At 43.8% G+C, this 18,760-nt stretch overlaps 1 protein-coding gene across 1 annotated transcript in view; it reads left to right on the forward strand.

Moving 5' to 3' along the window:
• The window catches only part of GUCY1A2 (guanylate cyclase 1 soluble subunit alpha 2), a 389,883-nt gene that overhangs the window by 246,404 nt on the left and 124,719 nt on the right, over nucleotides 1-18,760 (forward strand). Inside the window, exon 5 of the mRNA XM_077484335.1 lies at nucleotides 873-1,358. Coding sequence (XP_077340461.1) covers nucleotides 873-1,358 — 486 coding nt within the window. The remainder of the gene's footprint in view (nucleotides 1-872; nucleotides 1,359-18,760) is intronic.

An 18,760-nucleotide genomic window follows, 5' to 3' on the forward strand; every position in this document is an offset into this window, starting at 1 on the left:
GTGCAGCTTTGACCAAAGTTAAATAATGCCCTTACTATAGATGTAGTCCATTTATGTACTGTACCTCCTGAAGCTGGGCTCAACAACTCTCAGAGATGGCATCATCTCTCCTGTCTTGTTGTTAGGACATTGCTGAAACACTCCTAACCAATTCAGAACTCCTTGCATGTGCTTTCTCTACCTGTTGCAGTAGCTCTGAGCTGAGCGATGCTGCAATGGAGGAGTGAAGGGGTTTGTGAACTCACTCCTATGATGTAGGGGGTGAGCAGTAATGACTTGGAGCATCTTAGCAATGTCCTATCAACAAGGCAGGATGGGATAATGCCATATCTGGGAGTTTTTTGGCAAGGCTTTGGAAGGTACGTAAATAGCCTACACCTAAAATAAGGGCTTTATCCAACTTTTGTCAAAATGACAGTTTGCTTTTAACTACAAGCGCCTCTTCCCTGCATAAGCAATTTTTTGATCAAAGTGAACTAACCCTTTATTACCTGTTGATTTTGCCAGTAAATGCATTGACTTTCCACTTCAACAAAATGGAAAATAGTTACAGTAGTGACAAAACTCTTTGTTCTGCAGTGAAATGTACCAGTATTGTTCTGCTACCTAAACTTGCAATTCTGAGTAAATGCCCTGTATAAGCTAAGTTTCTCCCCCCCTGCCCATTTATGGCAGTACTTGGGCATGGCGATTGGCCCAGCCATCAGGTGCCAAGCACTGCATTATGTCAGGAGGGTAGAAGGGCACATGCTTCTTCGTAACTGGAAGTAGTGACTGCAAAGCCAGGTGGCAGTGGAGTGTTAGGAAATTGCACATAAAGTGGCAGGTTTATTTTAACCCTGATGCTTATGTGTGCGTGTTATTTTTTGCAGGTGATGGAGGTGAAAGGTCAGATGATTCTTGTTTCTGAATCCAATTCTATTCTATTTTTGGGTTCTCCACGTGTTGACAAACTAGACGAGCTGATGGGGCGAGGCTTGCATCTTTCTGACATACCCATCCATGATGCCACCCGTGATGTAATCCTGGTTGGAGAGCAGGCTAAGGCTCAGGATGGTCTCAAGAAGCGAATGGATAAACTGAAAGCCACCTTAGAAAAAACCCACCAGGCTTTGGAGGAAGAGAAAAAAAAGACTGTGGATCTTCTGTATTCTATATTCCCAGGAGACGTGGCTCAGCAACTCTGGGAAGGGAAATCTGTTGAGGCCAGGAAGTTTGATGATGTCACCATGCTTTTTTCTGACATTGTGGGGTTCACAGCCGTCTGTGCACAATGCACTCCAATGCAAGTGATTAGTATGTTGAATGAACTGTACACTCTATTTGATTACCAGTGTGGATTCCTGGATATATATAAGGTAATCCAGTTTAATTATGTTCATCATTATAATTCTGGTATTTCTGCTTCTCATCTAATTATTTTGAAAGATATTATTGTATATGCTTTTATTATAGAGAAAATTTTGGGTGATAATAAAAAGTAAAAAAGCAGTAGAAACTACCTAAACACTTATTGGGCCAGATGCAGCTTCCATTTCAAGATGTTTCTCAATCATGGATCCCACGGTTTAAGCCTTGGACAGTTATTCTAAAAAAAAAAACAGATTCATTGCTGAGATTATGATCCCTTGCTCTTATTGAGATTAAGATTGGTTTCATACACCAATTTCCTGGAAGAAAGATGTTTTTACTAAATTTCCCCCTTGTCTTCTTGCTGAGAGCCAACACAATACTGTTCTGGTCGGTTGCCAGCTATGTACCTGATTTTGTTGTACAAACTTGGGACTCTAGGTTGCTCTGAAGCTCATGGGGTCACGTAAGAATTTTTCTCAGGCACTGTGAAAGCATTAACATGTACAATGTGGATTTGGACTACTTGTTTTGCTGACTCAAGTGTTGCCAGGCTTTTAAGGAATAGTGCAGAATCTGCATACCACTAATGTACTAATTTCATCAACAAAACTGTTTTGTATTTCCATTTATTAATGGCTACTTGAGTGTTCTTGCAAAGTTCTTTTTATGAAAATACGTTTCAATATCGTTTTTGGGAAATGCCTGCAAACAGCACTTATGCTTATTAACAATGTAACTCAGGTGTATAGTATTAAAGCTCAAAAATACAGTAGATTAATCTCTACTATTATTTTAAGCTTGCTTTAAACAATGCTCTTAGCATCTTCACTAAAGTAAACTGCTCTTCAGTAACCCCAAGATTGAGCTTAATACAGCTCCCTCTTCTCACCTCTCTCTGCACCAGCACTGTTCTTCAGGAGTAAATACAGAAGTAGTCAACACTGAGCACTTATGTGTTCAATGTTAGTGTCCCATTCCAGGGCAGTAGATCTGCAAATTGCAGACATAGATCAGTTCAGACCACTGAATTTTAACTGTCCTATAAAAGTTTTGCTTGTAGGTGGCATGCATTAGATGGTGCAAATCACCCCACTGGCAGAGCCCCATTTCTCACACCCTAAGGGGAGGATTTACTAAAAGCACATAGACTGTTTCCTTTGCAATGGAAGCTTCACCGTGCAAGGGAATTTTCCCCAAAACTTAGTGTATGAGGTGCAGCTCTGTTGGCCTCCACCATACAATCATTTGCAAGCAAAAACAATGTTTTTTTTTTTTAAATTTTCCTTGCATGTGATTGGGTTATTTTTTGCAATATGAAATTTCACCACATTCACTAAGCTGTGGGGAAAATTACCTTGAGAAGTGCATAGCCTAGGCAAGACCGTTGTAGGGCAAGACTCTAATGCCGCGTACACACGACCCTACTTTTCGACAGACTAGGTTCGACGTTCTTTCTGACTGACTTTCGGCGGAGGTCCGACGGACTTTCTGAACGAACGGACTTGGCCACACACGACCGGACTAAGTCCGTTCAATAGTCTGTTCGTTTTGAACGTGATGATGTAAACGGGACTAAACAAGGAAGTTCATTAGCCAGTAGCCAATAGTTGCCCTTGCGCTATATTTGGTCCATCGGACTAGCACACAGACAAATGGTTTTCCCAATTTTTAGTTGGTCGGATAGATTTGAAACATGTTCTATTTCTAGGTCCGTCTGATTTATTTTATAAAAAGCGGTCACACTAGCCCACACATGATCGGATTGTCTGACGGACTGATCCCGTTGGACCTAGTCTGTCGGAAAGTCTGGTCGTGAGTACTCGGCATAAGAGAATAAGATTCCTAAGAGTAAAGCTTTGAACGCCCGCTTACTGTATGTATTTGGCCACATAGGGGGCAGAACTGCGGCATAAATAGATTAGAGTGAAGTGGGTAAGATATGCAGGAAAGGAATGCAGAGGGCATTACGACAGGCAATATGTGCAGCAGAGGCATGCAGAGGGTATAACAGCATGTGCACAGGCTGCGACCATGGGCAGTATGCGCAGAAGAGGTACGTGGAGAATATGACATGGGGTATTATGTGTGGGAGTGAAATGCAGGTGACTGTGCGCTGGTAGCCATAAGGAAATAACTTATCAATTTTGGCATAATTTTCGTACATGCAAAATCTGCAATTTTGTGGAAAAATCTAATTTGCTGAAATGTACAGATTGTCCTAAAATTGACACCAATTCTGCAGAAATCCATATGTCATCTACTGTATGCTATTATTTATAATAATTCTGACCTGGGAAGGGTTGAAGACATATTGTTGGGATAAAAACTATAATCTCTTTGAGATAAATACACTTTTATACATTACTACTAGGGATGAGCCGAACACCCCCCGGTTCGGTTCTCACCAGAACTTTCGAACGGACCCCAAATTCGTACGAACGTTAGAACCCCATTGAAGTCTATAAGACTCGAACGTTCGAAATTAAAAGTGTTAATTTTAACGGCTAATATGCAAGATACTGTCCTAAAAAGGGTTTGGGGACCTGGCTCCTGCCCCAGGGGACATGGGTCACAGCAAAAAAAACTTTTAAAAACGGCCGTTTTGGCGGGAGCACTGATTTTAATGACGATCAAAATGAAAAAAAAAAGTGAAAGATTCCTTTAAATATGGTGCCTGGGGGGTGTCTGTAGTATGCCTGTGAAGTGCCACGTGTTTCCGGTGTTTACAACAATCCCTGCACAAAATGACATTTAACGGAAATAACGTCATTTAAAGCTGCTTGCGGTTTTAATGTTATATCTGGTTCCTGCAATATGGTTGAAAATCATTGAGAAAAATGGCATGGGTAGCCCTCCCTGCCCATTACCAGCCCCTTTGGGTCTTGTACACATATTAAGGGGAACCCCGTACCCATATTAAAAAAAGGAAATACGTGTGGCCCCCAGGCCCTATATACTCAGAACAGCAGTATACAGGTGGTGCAAACAAGACAGGGACTGTGTATGTTTGTTGTGTTAAGTTGAATCGGTTTGTAATTTTCAACTGGTACATTTTTAAAGTGTATCTCCAGTCAAAAAAACTATTTTTAAGCTTTTTGGAAAACATAGGGAAGGGTTATCACCCCTGTATAATTTGTTTTGCCGTCCGTCTTTTTCAGAGCACGCAGACAGCACGCACAATCTCCTAACACTGACTGAGAGCTCTATTTAAAACGAGCAAGATATTTAGCTAGATAGGTGGATATAGCGGTGTATACTGCGTTCAGAGCATGCAGACAGCACGCACAATCTCCTAACACTGACTGACAGCTCTATTATAAAAGATAGATATATCGCTAGATATATTGGTGAATATAGCGGTGTATACTGCGGTCAGGGCACGCAGACAACAACCACTACAGAAGAGCAAGAACGAAAAATCGTCCGATAACGATTGGTGTATACTGTGTTGAAGGTACGCAGAACACCCATTAACTGCTACAGATGGCAACACACTACACAAGGCCGCCGCGCTGGCGGCCTTATATAGTGTGGGGCGTGTACTACACAGCCTGAGCTATGATTGGCCACAGGCATCCTGCCTGTGGCCAATCATGGCTCTCCTCGCTGCCGGCGCTGTGATTGGCCAAGCATGCGGGGTCACAGTGCATGCTTGGCCAATCATGAGCCAGCAATGCACTGCGCCGTCGCAGTGCATTTTGGCCCGTGAGCGCCACACGAATTTGGTGCGAACGGCCCTTAACGCTCGGAATTCGCCGAACGGGCGAACAGCCGATGTTCGAGTCGAACGTATGTTCGACTCGAACACGAAGCTCATCCCTAATTACTACATTACTCAGCATGCAGACACTTAAAGCCCATCTCCAGCCAAAAAAACAAACAAACATTTGTAACATAGATTTAGAAGTGAAAAGTCCATACGCAGGTACTATACTATCCTATAATTTTCTTTTTCCTTTTACAGTAAGAAATAGTTCCCACAGTCGTTAGAAGAGCTCTTGGGAACGCATATGTTGCTGTTCCCATAATATTTTATGCAAATGGAATTTATTTACAAAATTAAGGAATTTATCTGTTGCTTGATTGCAGTCAAAACTAACCTACCAAGGACTAAGAAATCTAAAAAAAATTGAATAATGCTAGTAACAATCACAGTAACAGAGTAAGAATTATTTTACAACCCTATAATTTAGTATGTTTGTTTTCAGCACATACTGTATAATAAGCTAAATTTCCCAAATCATTAATTTAACCCCTAGTACCTTTTTAGTCTCCGTATGTAACATTTGGAATATGGACTAGAATGTTTTATTATTTCAATGCAAAAGACACTGAGCTGCATGCTATTATTATTATTATTATTATTATACATGATTTATATAGCGCCAACAGTTTACGCAGCGCTTTACAAAATAGAGGGACAGTATTGTCACCCACCAAAAGAAGTTGCAGGCTCAGGACTTGGCTGGGAGGATCAACAGGTTAATTTGTAAACTGCCCCCAAAACCACATTGTCACAATGGATCACCAGGAACGGTTCCTTAAGCTCAAGGGCAGTCAATTCTGACAAATTTGAAAAAAAAAAAGCATTATTTTTAACTTTTTGCTATAATAAATATCCCCCAAAAATGTATAAAAAAAACATTTTTTTGCCTCAGTTTAGGCCGATACGTATTCTTCTACATATTTTTGGTTAATAAAAATCACAATAAGCAATTATTGATTGGTTTGTGCAAAAGTTATAGCGTTTACAAAATAGGGGATCGTTTTATGGCATTTTTATTAATAATTTTTTTTTTACTAGTAATGGCAGTGATCAGCAATTTTTATTGTGACAACGACATTATGGCTGGCACATCGGACATCGGACATTTTTGACACAAATGTAAGGCTACGTTCACATCTGCTGCATGTTGGGAATGAGTGCAAAGTTGCATGGTTTCCTGACATTCACATAAACGTGCTGCCCTTTTTGCAGATGGCACCCCACACATCTGCTAACACGTGGCTTGGCGCGATTTTGAAAAAGGGTCAGGGAGTTCTTTTGCGCATTTCTTGCGTGTAGGGTGGCCCATTGAAATGAAAGGGCCGCCTTACACATAACACATGAGCATCGTACCTGTATGGTGTGAACAGCCTTATATGACTTGTGCAAGTTCTCCCTGCTTCTTTATCCAGGCTTTTATGTGCGTTTAATACAATCCCACAAATCGGCTTTTTTTATTTATTTTTTATTTAATATATTGGAACTCCTGCTTTGTGTCTTGTAACCTGGACTTTAGGAATCTAATCAGACAACTAAACTAACCATAAAGTATTTTTTTCTGTTACTGCCTGATGCCTATAAGATCTGACAGTCTCTGTGTCCAAGGAGCTCCATCCGTACTTGTATGCATGTATACGTTCAGATCTGCGTTTACCAGCATTCGACCCCATCCTGTCATTAATTTGTACAGGAGGCTGTATGCAACCCCTGTGACAACCAGGCGCAGAAATGTGGCCGTTCCTTTTATGCTGGACACCCCTATATGCCCTTGTGCGCATTATGAACCCTAATGAATCCCGAAGGTTTTATTTAACTTCTTCAGCTCTCACACCTGTCTACTCATTTAGGCTGCATTCACACTTCAGGATTTTGAATCGGGGGCAGATTTTCCAAAAAGCAGCTCCTGAACTTTTTCTGGGCGACATGCTTCCCGCGACGCGTGTCGCCACGATTGCAGTGCAATTTATTGCGCTACAATCGCGGCAGACCCTCACCGAGATTTGAGGTGCCATTCAATCAAATGGCATCTCAAATGCGAGTCCCGAGATTTGTCATTCACACATTGGCGCTTTCAAATCGTGGGCAGATTTGTGGCAAATTTGCCCGCGATCCAAAGCGCTGAAGTGTCAATGCAGCCTGAGAGACCAGAGACATTTTTAGATTTCTGCTATAGGTCTTTTTATTCAGCTATAATGTAAATTTAACCAACTAAGGACTGGAAGGATTTACCCCCTTTTTGAGATGCGGCTCTGCGTCACTTTAACTGACACTTGCGCGGTCATGCGACGTTGTACACAAACAAAATTTATGACCCTTTTCCCCCACAAATAGAGCTTTCTTTCGGTGGTATTTGTTCACCTCTGCGGTTTTTATTTTTTGCACTATAAACAAAAAAAGAGCAACAATAAAAAAATAAAAAATATATATTTTTATATTTTTCTATAATAAATATCTAAAAAAAAAAATGTTCTCATCAGTTTAGGTGAATATATATTCTTCTACATATTTTTTGGTAAAAAAAATTGTAATAAGTGTATATTGATTAGTTTTGCGCAAAAGTTATAGCGTCTACAAAATAGGGAATATATTTATGCCATTTTTGTTAATCATATTTTTTTTTTACTAGTAATGGAGGTGATTAGCGATTTTTAGCAGGACTGTGACATTGCGGCGGACAGATTGGACACTTTTAAAACCTTTTTTGGGGCCAGTGACATTTATACAGCGATCAGTGCTATAAAAATACACTGATTACTGTATAAATGACACTGGCAGGAAAGGGGTTAACACTAGCAGGTGATCAAGGGGTTAAGTGTTCCCTGAGGAGGTGTTTTTAACTGTGGGGGAGTGGACTGACTGAAGGATGAGAGAGATCGCTGTTCCTGTTCACTAGGAACAATCACTCTGTATTCCCCTGACAGAACGAGGATTTGTTTGTTTACATTGACAGATCCCCGTTCTGGTTTTATGTGGCGCGATAGTGGGTGGCTGGCGGACATCGCGGCTGCCGGGCTACGTGCATCAGCTCACCCGCCGCGCAGCGTGCCTGCTATAGCTCTTAAAGGGAATGTGGTACCGGTACGGAGATTTGCGAGAACGAGCCGACCTGCCGCAGTATAATGATGGCGGCTGTCAGTGTTGTCAGTAGAGCAGTGGACGATGTCAGTAGGGCAGTGGGCGGTGTCAGTAGGGCAGTGGACGGTGTCAGTAGAGCAGTGGATGGTGTCAGTATAGCAGTGGACGGTGTCAGTAGAGCAGTGGACGGTGTCAGTAGAGCAGTGGATGGTGTCAGTAGAACAGTGGATGGTGTCAGTAGGGCAGTGGACGGTGTCATTAGAGCAGTGGGTAGTGGGTGGTGTCAGTAGGGCAGTGGATGGTGTGAGTAGAGCAGTTTATGGTGTCAGTAGGGCAGTGGACTGTGTCAGTAGAGCAGTGGACGGTGTCAGTAGGGCAGTGGACGGTTTCAGTAGGGCAGTGGATGGTGTCAGTAGGGCAGTGGATGGTTTCAGTAGGGCAGTGCACTGTGTCAGTAGAGCAGTGGACGGTGCCAGTAGGGCAGTGGATGGCGTCAGTAGAGCAGAGGATGGCGTCAGTAGAGCAGAGGATGGCGTCAGTAGAGCAGAGGATGGCATTAGTAGGGCAGTGTACAGTGTCACCTGGTGAGAACTGTATATATGGAAGGTGTATGGGGGGGTGAATGTATATATGGATGGTGTATGGGGGGGGTGGAGAACATATATGGATGGTATATGGGAGGGTGAGGAACTGTATATATGGAGGGTGTATGGGGAGACTGTATATATGGATGGTGTGTGGGGGGGGGCGTATATATGGGGGAGGGACTGTATATATGGATGATGCATGGGGGGGGAGAACTGTATATATGGGGGAGGACTGTATGTGTGTATGGGGGGGGGGGACTGTTTATATGGGGGGTACCAGGGGTCAAGTCCTGGGGAACAAAGTGTGGGAACTGCCACCCAAGATCCACCCCCCCACCAAAAAAAAAAGAAAATGATACGCTCATATGCACAAACACTTCAAAAGTGGTATTTTTCATCCAATTTTCGTATTGTGTGTATGAAGCTTAACTGTTAGTACATAAAAAAGAAAACCATCCTCAATAAACATAAATACAGTAATTCTCTGAATAATCAGCATTCATTCAATTGTACTTCCATGCAAATGTGAACATCATGTTCTGATCTTTATTGGGGAATGTAATTTTGTATATAGAGTATTTATGTGGTGAGTTTACACTTTTCATTGAACAGAGTTTGGATAACACAAGGTTAAATGGAAAGGTCATAAATTAACTGCAGATTATATGGACAGAATGCTTGGGGAGATAGTGATGTGTTCCTGCTTAGGAGATGTATGTTAGCTTGGGGGGCTGCAAACTCTGCAGGGCTCTAACACACACTCGCTGCTATTCCAACCCTTCACATATTTCCACATAAACTTCCCTCCCGGCATTAAACTTTGCCAGGTATTGTGCTCAGCTTACCACCCCAAACTGATGTTCCTCCCTCAGCTCACCTCTCTCCCTGCATGTCCTGTGAGCAGAATAGCTGTGCTCCTCCTCTGGGTTCTCTCATCACATGGCACAGAGCAAGTATGCAGGAGACTTGGGGGGGGGGGGGGGGGTGAGGAGACAGAAAATCAGGAGGGGCCGGCGGGGAGGAGTGCATCACGAGAGGTCTGACTAAATACAATCTCTTAGCAGCAGGGACCTGATCTAAGCATCAGCTAGCTGTGATTGACAGGTAGATCGAAGTGGAAGCTGTCATGGGGCCCCCTACTGGCAATGCCTGAATGGTCAGGTGAGTGGCACTTACTGTTGCGAGCTGTGTCAGCGGCTGCTAGCACCTGCTACACAGCTCGCATACTTCAAAGTCTTGCAGGACGCTGCTGTTCCTGTTGTGGAAAAAGTACAGGAACTCCGTTCCCATGCGTTCCAGTAGGACTTGAGCCCTGGGGGGGGGACTGTATATATGAGGGGGAGTGTATATACATATAGTCCCCCCATATGTATATATGGGGGGACTATATGTATGGAGGGGAGTGTATACATGGATGCTGTATGAGGAGGAGAGAGAGAACTATATGGATGGATGGTATACAGTGTTGCCAACCTACCAGACTGAAATTTACTGACAGGATAGCCAAAATTTACTGGCACAGCCAAGTTTTTACTGGCTTTTCCAAAAGTAAAAAAATTACAGTTTTAAGTGCAAATTTCAGCATTTAGACTACAAACAAGTTGCAATTTGCAATGTGATTTAAGGTACATATTAAGGCAAAAAAACATATTTCTTATTTTATTTTACTCAGGAGGGCAAAAAATTAGAATTGGCAGGCACACACACGACACAATTGTCTCTGACAGTGACAGTAAACACAGTGTGCAGCAACACAGATGATGATGAAACCTCACAAACACGTTACATCCCCTCCTGAGTCAGTGATAGTCTCTCTCCATGCCAGGTGGTCCTTTCAGTCTACTGCAGTCCAAACAGCACTAACAGTCCCGCTCCCAGCTTGCTTTGCTCCTGTCCCGTAGACTCACACACAAGGCTCCAGCCACTCCACTCAGCTCCCTTCTACCATGACTTCACACAATATGGCACCACCTCCGCCAGACCCACCCCCCACCGGCACCACCCGGACACACTGTAGCAAGGACCCAGATGGTCTCGGCCAAACGTCACAGCCATATTTTTTACTGGCAACCTTTTCCTGTTACTGCCATTTACTGGCAGGAGAAAGGTGCCCATTTTTCACTGGGTGCCAGTAAAAATACTGACGGTTGGCAACACTGATGGTATATGGGAGGGGGGCGGCAGTCTGTATGTATAGTGCATGGTGGGGGGAGGGTTGTGTGTGTGTATGTATGTATAGTGTATGGTGGGGGGCGGGGGGTGAGAGTACTTTAAAATCCTGACATACTAACATGGCAAAAACTTACAAGCTGGGCTCCACTCCCAGCGCAATCTCTGCACACTTTCCAACAGAGCAGCAGGGAATGGGGAGGCTCCGCCTTCAACCCCATCTCCTTGTCCCTTCTGCAGCCAGCCAGAGGACTCAAGGAGAGCACCCGGCAACTTGGAGGCTCCGCCTCTGCCTCTGTGTCCCATCTGCAGCACACAGAGTGGACAAAGGTGCTCTGACAGTGCAGTGCGGGAGGGGGGGGGGGGGGGGTGGTAGATAGGGAGGCACTCAGGCAGCAGGAGCAGAAATTTAGTGGACCCGAACTCGAGGAGACACGTCTGTGGTGGCACAGCTTTGGCACAGGGAGCCACTGACGGGTCTGAAATGAATAATGTGCCTGGGTTTCAGGCGGACAGAGACCCAGGCACATGTTTCAAAACCTGTACTGTCCGGGTAAATCCTGGACAGGTGGCAACCCTAATTAGAACAGTTTTTATTGCTGTCTGTGCCCCGTTAACGCGGAGGTAAAAATAGTTATATTCCCAACATGCCAGGAATGCTAACTGTCACATCAGCTGTGCTCCCAATCAAATTGTCAAGCCATCCAATGGCTGGTGTCATAACTGATCACATGTGCAGCATCATGGCAATTGAAGATGAAACAGAGGCCAATATGGTAGTTTCCTTGGCTGAAAACGATAGACTTGAGTTCCACTTGAGTCCCGGTGCACATACATGCGATGCGGGAACCAGCGCAATTCCAGTGAGGGTTCCTGCATCGCATGTCACCTGCCGGCAGTTCATGCTGCCCTATGCAAACCGCTGCGGGTGTCAATACAATGTTAATGACACCCCCAGATTGTTTTGCAGATCGCAAGTGCGAAATGCCAAATGGTGCAGGAATCAGATCGCATAGATTTGAACACCCATTTGACTCGATTCTAGTGCTGACCAAAAAAGGGTCCTGCACCATTTTGGTACAAATGCGATGCGAATATAGCCAAACAATCTGCATGGCTGAATTTGAATCACACATACATTGCATGTGATCTGCACAGCAATGCGGTGCAAATCACATGAGATGTCTAACATCACACAGGTGTGAACCCAGCCTTAACCACTTGCCGCCCGCCCTATAACAAATTGACGGTGGCAAAGTGGTTGCATAATCCTGATCGGACGTCATATGACGTGATCAGGATTATGAGCCGATGCGCGCCCCCGGGGGCGCGCATCGCGGCGATCGTTGTTGTGGGGTGTCAGTCTGACACCCTGCAACTACGATCTCGGTAAAGAGTCTCTGACGGAGACTCTTTACCACGTGATCAGCCGTGTCCAATCACGGCTGATCACAGTGTAAATAGCAAAAGCAGGTGATCGGCTTTTCCTCACTCGCGTCTGTCAGACGCGAGTAGAGGAGAGCCGATCGGCTGCTCCTCTGACAGGGGGGGTCCGTGCTGATCGATTATCAGCACAGCCCCCCGAGGATGCCCACACTGGACCACCAGGGACGCCACCAGACCACCAGGGATGCCCAGGACAAGCTATGACACCCTAGGCCACCAGGGATTCCAGTCAGTGCCGCAATGGATGCCAATCAGTGCCCATAATGGATGCCAATCAGTGCCCACAATGGGCATCACTGATTGGCATGCATTATTGTTTGGCACTGATTGGCATTCATTAGTACAGTATATTATAATACAATGCCGCCTATCAGTTCCCATCTGTGCCGCCTATCTGTGCCCATCCATGCCCACTTGTGCCGCCTACCCATGCCCACCTGTGCCGCCTACCCATGCCCACCTGTGCGGCCTATCCATGCCCATCCATGCCAATCCGTGCCAGCTATCAGTGCCAATTTGTGCCACCTATCAGTGCCCATCCGTGTCGCCCATCAGTGCCACCCATCAGTGCCGCCTATCAGTGCCCATCAGTGCTGCCTATCAGTGCCACATATCAGTGTCCATCAATGCCACCTCATCAGTGACACTTCATTGGTGCCACCTCATTGGTGCCCATCAGTGCCGCCTTATCATTGCCCATCAGGGTAACCCCATCAGTGCCCATCAGTGAAGGAGAAAACTTACTTATTTGCAAAGTTTTGAAACTGAAACAAAAAAAACATTTTTTTTTTTCAAAATTTTCGGTATTTTTTTATTTGTTTAGCAAAAAATAAAAACCGCAGAGGTGATCAAATACCACCAAAAGAAAGCTCTATTTATGGGAAAAAAATGATAAAAATTTCATTTGGGTACAGTGTAGCATGACCGCGCAATTGTCATTCAAAGTGCGACAGCGCTGAAAGCTCAAAATTGGTCTGGGCAGGAAGGTGTTTAAGTGCCCGGTATTGAAGTGGTTAAGGAGATACAACCCTTCCTATCTGTCATGCTTACCATTATCATTGAAAGTGAAAGTACACGAAAATCCAAAATTTTGAGTTGTCCCCAGAAAAGTAATAGAGGGAAAATCTTCCAGTCCCCAAGGAATTCCCTTGATTTGCAGGGATTTCCTCCCACTTCCTGTTTGGCTATGGGAAAGGAAGTGAAGGGAAATATCAGCAATGGGCACAGATTGCGAAAAAAAAATCTGACAGGAGTTATAACCCTCCCTTAGTCTATCCAAAATAAAAGAAAAAGTTTCGTCTACAGTTCTACTTCAATATTAATTTTAAAACAATAGAAATAAAAATAAAAAAACAACAGAAAAATAATAGCTAAGGATAGAAGGGAAGGAATGAGTTGTTCGAAATTCCGTCTTAACACTTTTTTTTATCTTGTTGGAATTGTAAATGCCCAATGACTAGTAGTATGCAGGTGAGGATAAGCCAAACACCAGTGTCCAATCTTCAGAACACTTCTATTAACCACTTCAGCTTTGGAAGGTTTAACCCCCCTTCATGACCAGGCCATTTTTTTTCCCGATATGGCAGTGAAATACTCTAACTGACAATTGCGCGGTCGTACGACACTGTTCGCAAGTAAAATTTAAGTGCTTTTTCCCCACAAATAGAGCTTTCTTTTGGTGGTATTTGATACAATTTTGAAAAAAAAAACAATATTTTGTACTATCAATTTAGACCAATATGTATTCTACTACATATTTTTGGGAAGAAAAATCCCAATAAGTGTATATTGATTGGTTTGCACAAAAGTTATAGTGTCTACAACTATGGGATTTTTTAATGGAATTTATATATATATATATATATATATATATATATATATATATATATATATTTTTTTTTTTTTTTTTTTTTTATTAGTAATGGTGGCGATCAGCGACTTATAGTGGGACTGGGACATTGCGGCAGACACATTGGACACTTATTGACACTTTTAATACTTTTTTGGGGACCAGTGACAACAATACAGTAATCAGTGCTAAAAAATATGCACTGCCACTGTACTAATGGTACTGGCAGGGAAGATGTTAAAATCAGGGGCAATCGAAGGTTTAAATGTGTTCCTAAGTAGTGCTTTGTAATTGTGTGTGTGTGTGTGTGTGTGTGGGGGGGGGGGGGGGGGGGTTTGACTGTGGGAAGACAGAGATCCGTCCGTGTTCCTGCATAGCAGAAACATAGGCAGACTGTGCCACCCAACATACAACATACAACATTTAACCATCCAGGGACTGCCCCTCTTTCGTTTCACTAGTAACAGGCTTACTTGATTAAGCCTATTGCTGGTGAAATGCATTAAGGACAGTTAAGTGCAGTCCCTGGGTGTGGAAATGTATGTTATCATGCATACAGCGGTTTAATAAAAGTATTTTGAGTACTGGACACCAGTGTGCGGTGTGGGGCCTTTCCTTACCTCCATTCTTGGATTGTGAGCAGAGACGGGCTCATACACTTGCACCTGGAGTGTCTGCAGCGGAGGAGAACATACAAGTTTGGAGTGGTCTTGGATGCACAATGTAAAACAAAAAAAAAAAAAGGTTCTTTTAAGAATTACATATTTTCTCTGAAACACAGAAATGCCAGTAAGAATTTTTGTTAATGCTGTGCCCCAGGACTCTAGAGTCAGTCTGAAAAAATGGTTTAACTAGAGAGCTGGTTTCAAAAGAATTCCATTTAGAATGTAGAGTATGTTTGTCCAGCAGGGAGAATGGAGGTCTTTGGTTATCATTTTGATAAAGTTCTGCCTTTTACAGTCAAAATGCACAATTAGGATAATTGGATACTTCTACAATAAGTAAACTTCAAGCAAGTCCATGGATTCAGTGCATACATTTATTGATTCATTTTTACATTACATTTTGGGCTATGAGAAATTTTTATTCAGGAGATTTCTATTAAAGCGGAGTTCTGCTTAAAAAAAATAAAATAAAAGTCAGCAGCTACAAATACTGCAGCTGCTGACTTTTAATATTCGGACACTTACCTGTCCCAGGGTCCAGCGATGCGGGGGAACAAAGCCCCGTTCGTCTCCCCCTCCTCTTTGCGCTGGCATTGTAACTGTGGTTACCCGGCTGTGGCTTCACAGCCAGGCACCCTCTGCGCATGCGCGAGCCTCGCCGCATGCCGTAACTGGCAGGGCAATCATCTGGGACCCAGATGATAACGCGTCCCAGATGATTGCCGAGAGGGAGGGGGGAGAGGTGATCTCTCTTCCGATGCCACAGAGCGCCGGGAGGAAGTGGGAGCTGGGACACTCTAAAAAGAGGGTATCCCCCCCCCCAAAGAAAATGACATGTCAAATGTGGCATGTCAGGGGGTCACCTCCCTTAAAGCGGAAGTTCCATTTTTGGGTGGAATTCCGCTTTAAACACTATTGGTATTTAAACTAGACATGTGCACACTGAAATATTTTGTTTCGGAATTTTGTTTTCGTCCGAAAAATACATTTATTTAGTTACTCCCGAAATTCGTTTTTGTTTATTTTGCTTTTCATAAAAAAATTGCATTCGTCCGAAAATCCAAATGAAATAAGGTCGAATCTGTCATTGAATTATGGTGTCTGTCGAATGCTTAAAGAAGATTCGACGGAACAGCTAAACTCACTGTACGATGCTGCAATCATACATTCCCGGTCGAATATTTCGACTACAAGCTATAGTAGAGATAGATTCTAATGTTGTACGTCTTCTATGGGTTTTTTAAGGCTATTTGCATTGCACACAGGTCATGTTAGCATTAGCATTAAGAAAAAAAAAATTAAGAAAAAAAAAATAGCATGGGGATCCCCCTCAAAATCCATACCAGGCCCTTCAGGTCTAGCATGGATTTTAAGGGGAACCTCGCGCCAAAAAAAAAAAAATGGCGTGGGGGTCCCCCTTAAAATCCATACCAGACCCTTATCCGAGCACGCAACCTGGCAGGCCACAGGAAAAGAGGGGGAGACAAGAGAGCGCCCCCTCCTGAACCGTACCAGGCCATGTGCCCTCAACATTGGGAGGATGCTTTGGGGTCCTCCCCAAAGCACTTTGTCCCCATGTTGATGAGAACAAGGGCCTCATCCCCACAACCCTGGCCAGTGGTTGTGGGGGTCTGCGGGCATGGGGCTTATCGGAATCTGGAAGCCCCCTTTAACAAGGGGACTCCCAGATCCCGGCCTCCCCCCCCGTGTGAAATGGTAAGGGGGTACAAAAGTACCCCTACCATTTCACCAAAAAAGTGACAAAAGTGTTAAAAATGACAAGACACAGTTTTTGACAATTCCTTTATCAAAGTCTTCTTTCATCTTTTTTCTTCTGGTCTTCTTCCTTCTTCGTTTCTTCATCCTTCAGTTTCTTCCTCTACCTGAAGGGTCTGGTATGGATTTTGAGGGGGACCCCCACGCCATTTTTTTTTGGGTGCGGGGTTCCCCTTAACATCCATACCAGACCTGAAGGGCCTGGTATGCTCTTGAAGGGGAACCCATGTGGTTTTTTTTTTAAAATTAAAGTCGCCTGGCCTGGGGGCGACTTAAAGTCGTGTTGTAAGTCGCGCTGTGATTCACACTCAAGTCGTGTCCATGTTACTTCCCAAAGGTGCACTGGAAGTCATGTTGCCCCTGTGTGAATGGACTGTTAATAATACAAGTTCAATAGACACATATTGTTATTGTCAGAGTCACTTCGAATCTCCTATTCTATATCGAACTGTGTCACAACGAAAACGAAAATAAAGCATTTATTTATGTCAGATCTTTTGTTTTTTGGATTCTGTGCTTTCGTTATCGTTTGTCAAAACGATAACGAAAATACCTGAAATTCAGACGAAAATGCATTCGGACGAAAACGAATGCACATGTCTAATTTAAACCTCACACATACTGAAGAGTGAACAAGAGCAATTTCAAAAAGAGAACTTTGCAATAAATCGGAACATCCTCTCATTTTATTGTTCCTCTTTCCCTCCATCATTAATGGAATTTTTTCTTTTCTTTCAGGTAGCGGGTAGCTAGTTTTGAGAGGTAACCGCTACCGGTCCCACTTCCACTCAGATTGCATAGGCGATGCGAGTGAAAATTTACCCCCCTCACCCCTGTCTGAAATGTTCTAGGACAGGTCACAGGTCCCAGAAAGCTGTAGGTGCATTCAGAAAGTGCAGTTTGACTTGCGCATGCACAATGGGGACCCAGCTGTGAGCCAGTAGGCTCCATAAAAACACAAGCAAAATAAAATGAAAACGAAAAAAATTCTCAAATAAACTTTGTCCCGGGCTGCATCTTGGAAATCACGGCCGTTCATGGACAGCAGCCGGGAGTACTATTCTGTCTCAGAATCCAGTAAACAAGAGCTCTTAAGCAGAACACATGGAGGGACCCTTGTTTACTGGAGCCTTCCATACCCAATAAGAATATTAGCAGATATTCCCGTGGATATTCCTGAAAAGTGGCAACAAATGATGTGCTTGTGACACTTTTTTTTTGATTTCTGATGAGTCTAACCCCAAAGGGGCGAGTTTCTTCTCACCTGCTGACACACCTGGGTGTGTGGTGCACGAATGTAATGCCGCGTACACATGAGCGGACTGTATGGCGTACTAAGTTCGTCATACAATCCGACGGACAGTCCGTCGTACTTTCCACTGAATGGACTTGACCACACACGGATGCACAAACAGTCCGTCGAAAGCTTGCGCGATGACGTGTACAGCACGTACGACGGGACTAGAAATAGGAAGTCCAAGACACAGCAAAGCACCCTTCCGCCGTGTAAATCCTTTCTGGGCATGCGCCATTCTTAGTCCGTCGAACTAGCATACTGACGAGCGGATTGTCCGCTGAAACCAAAGTACGACGGACAGAATTTCGAAAAATCCGAAATTCTTAGTACGCCGGACTGCACGCTGAAAAAGTCAGCTGAAGCCCACACACGAGCGGATTGTGAGCTGAAATGTGTTTCGACGGACTAAGTACGCCATACAGTCCGCTCGTGTGTACGTGGCATAAGAACGTTTATCACCTTAAAGGAATTTGATTCACTCACATAAACCACTTCATTGGACTTTTTTCACTTATATGAGGAATTATATAAGAGCGTGTCATATGTTGATAGATTTACATGGGCCCTGCCAGGGGGGGTAACTAGAAATCACAGGGCCCCATAGCAAAATGTTGTATGGGCCCCCACCTGCAAACAGCCCCCCCCCACAAAAAAATGAACTAATGCCCCAGATTACCACACCTATGTGGCACAGTACCCAGGCAACAGCTTATATTAATTTCGAACAACAAAGTATGCAGTATATAGTACACAGCCTCTGAAGGACACACATTGCTG

This window comes from Lithobates pipiens, unplaced genomic scaffold, assembly GCF_037356315.1.
Source record: "Lithobates pipiens isolate NorthernLeopardFrog02 unplaced genomic scaffold, aLitPip1_a1.2 Scaffold_16, whole genome shotgun sequence".
In the NCBI taxonomy this organism is placed as follows: domain Eukaryota; kingdom Metazoa; phylum Chordata; class Amphibia; order Anura; family Ranidae; genus Lithobates; species Lithobates pipiens.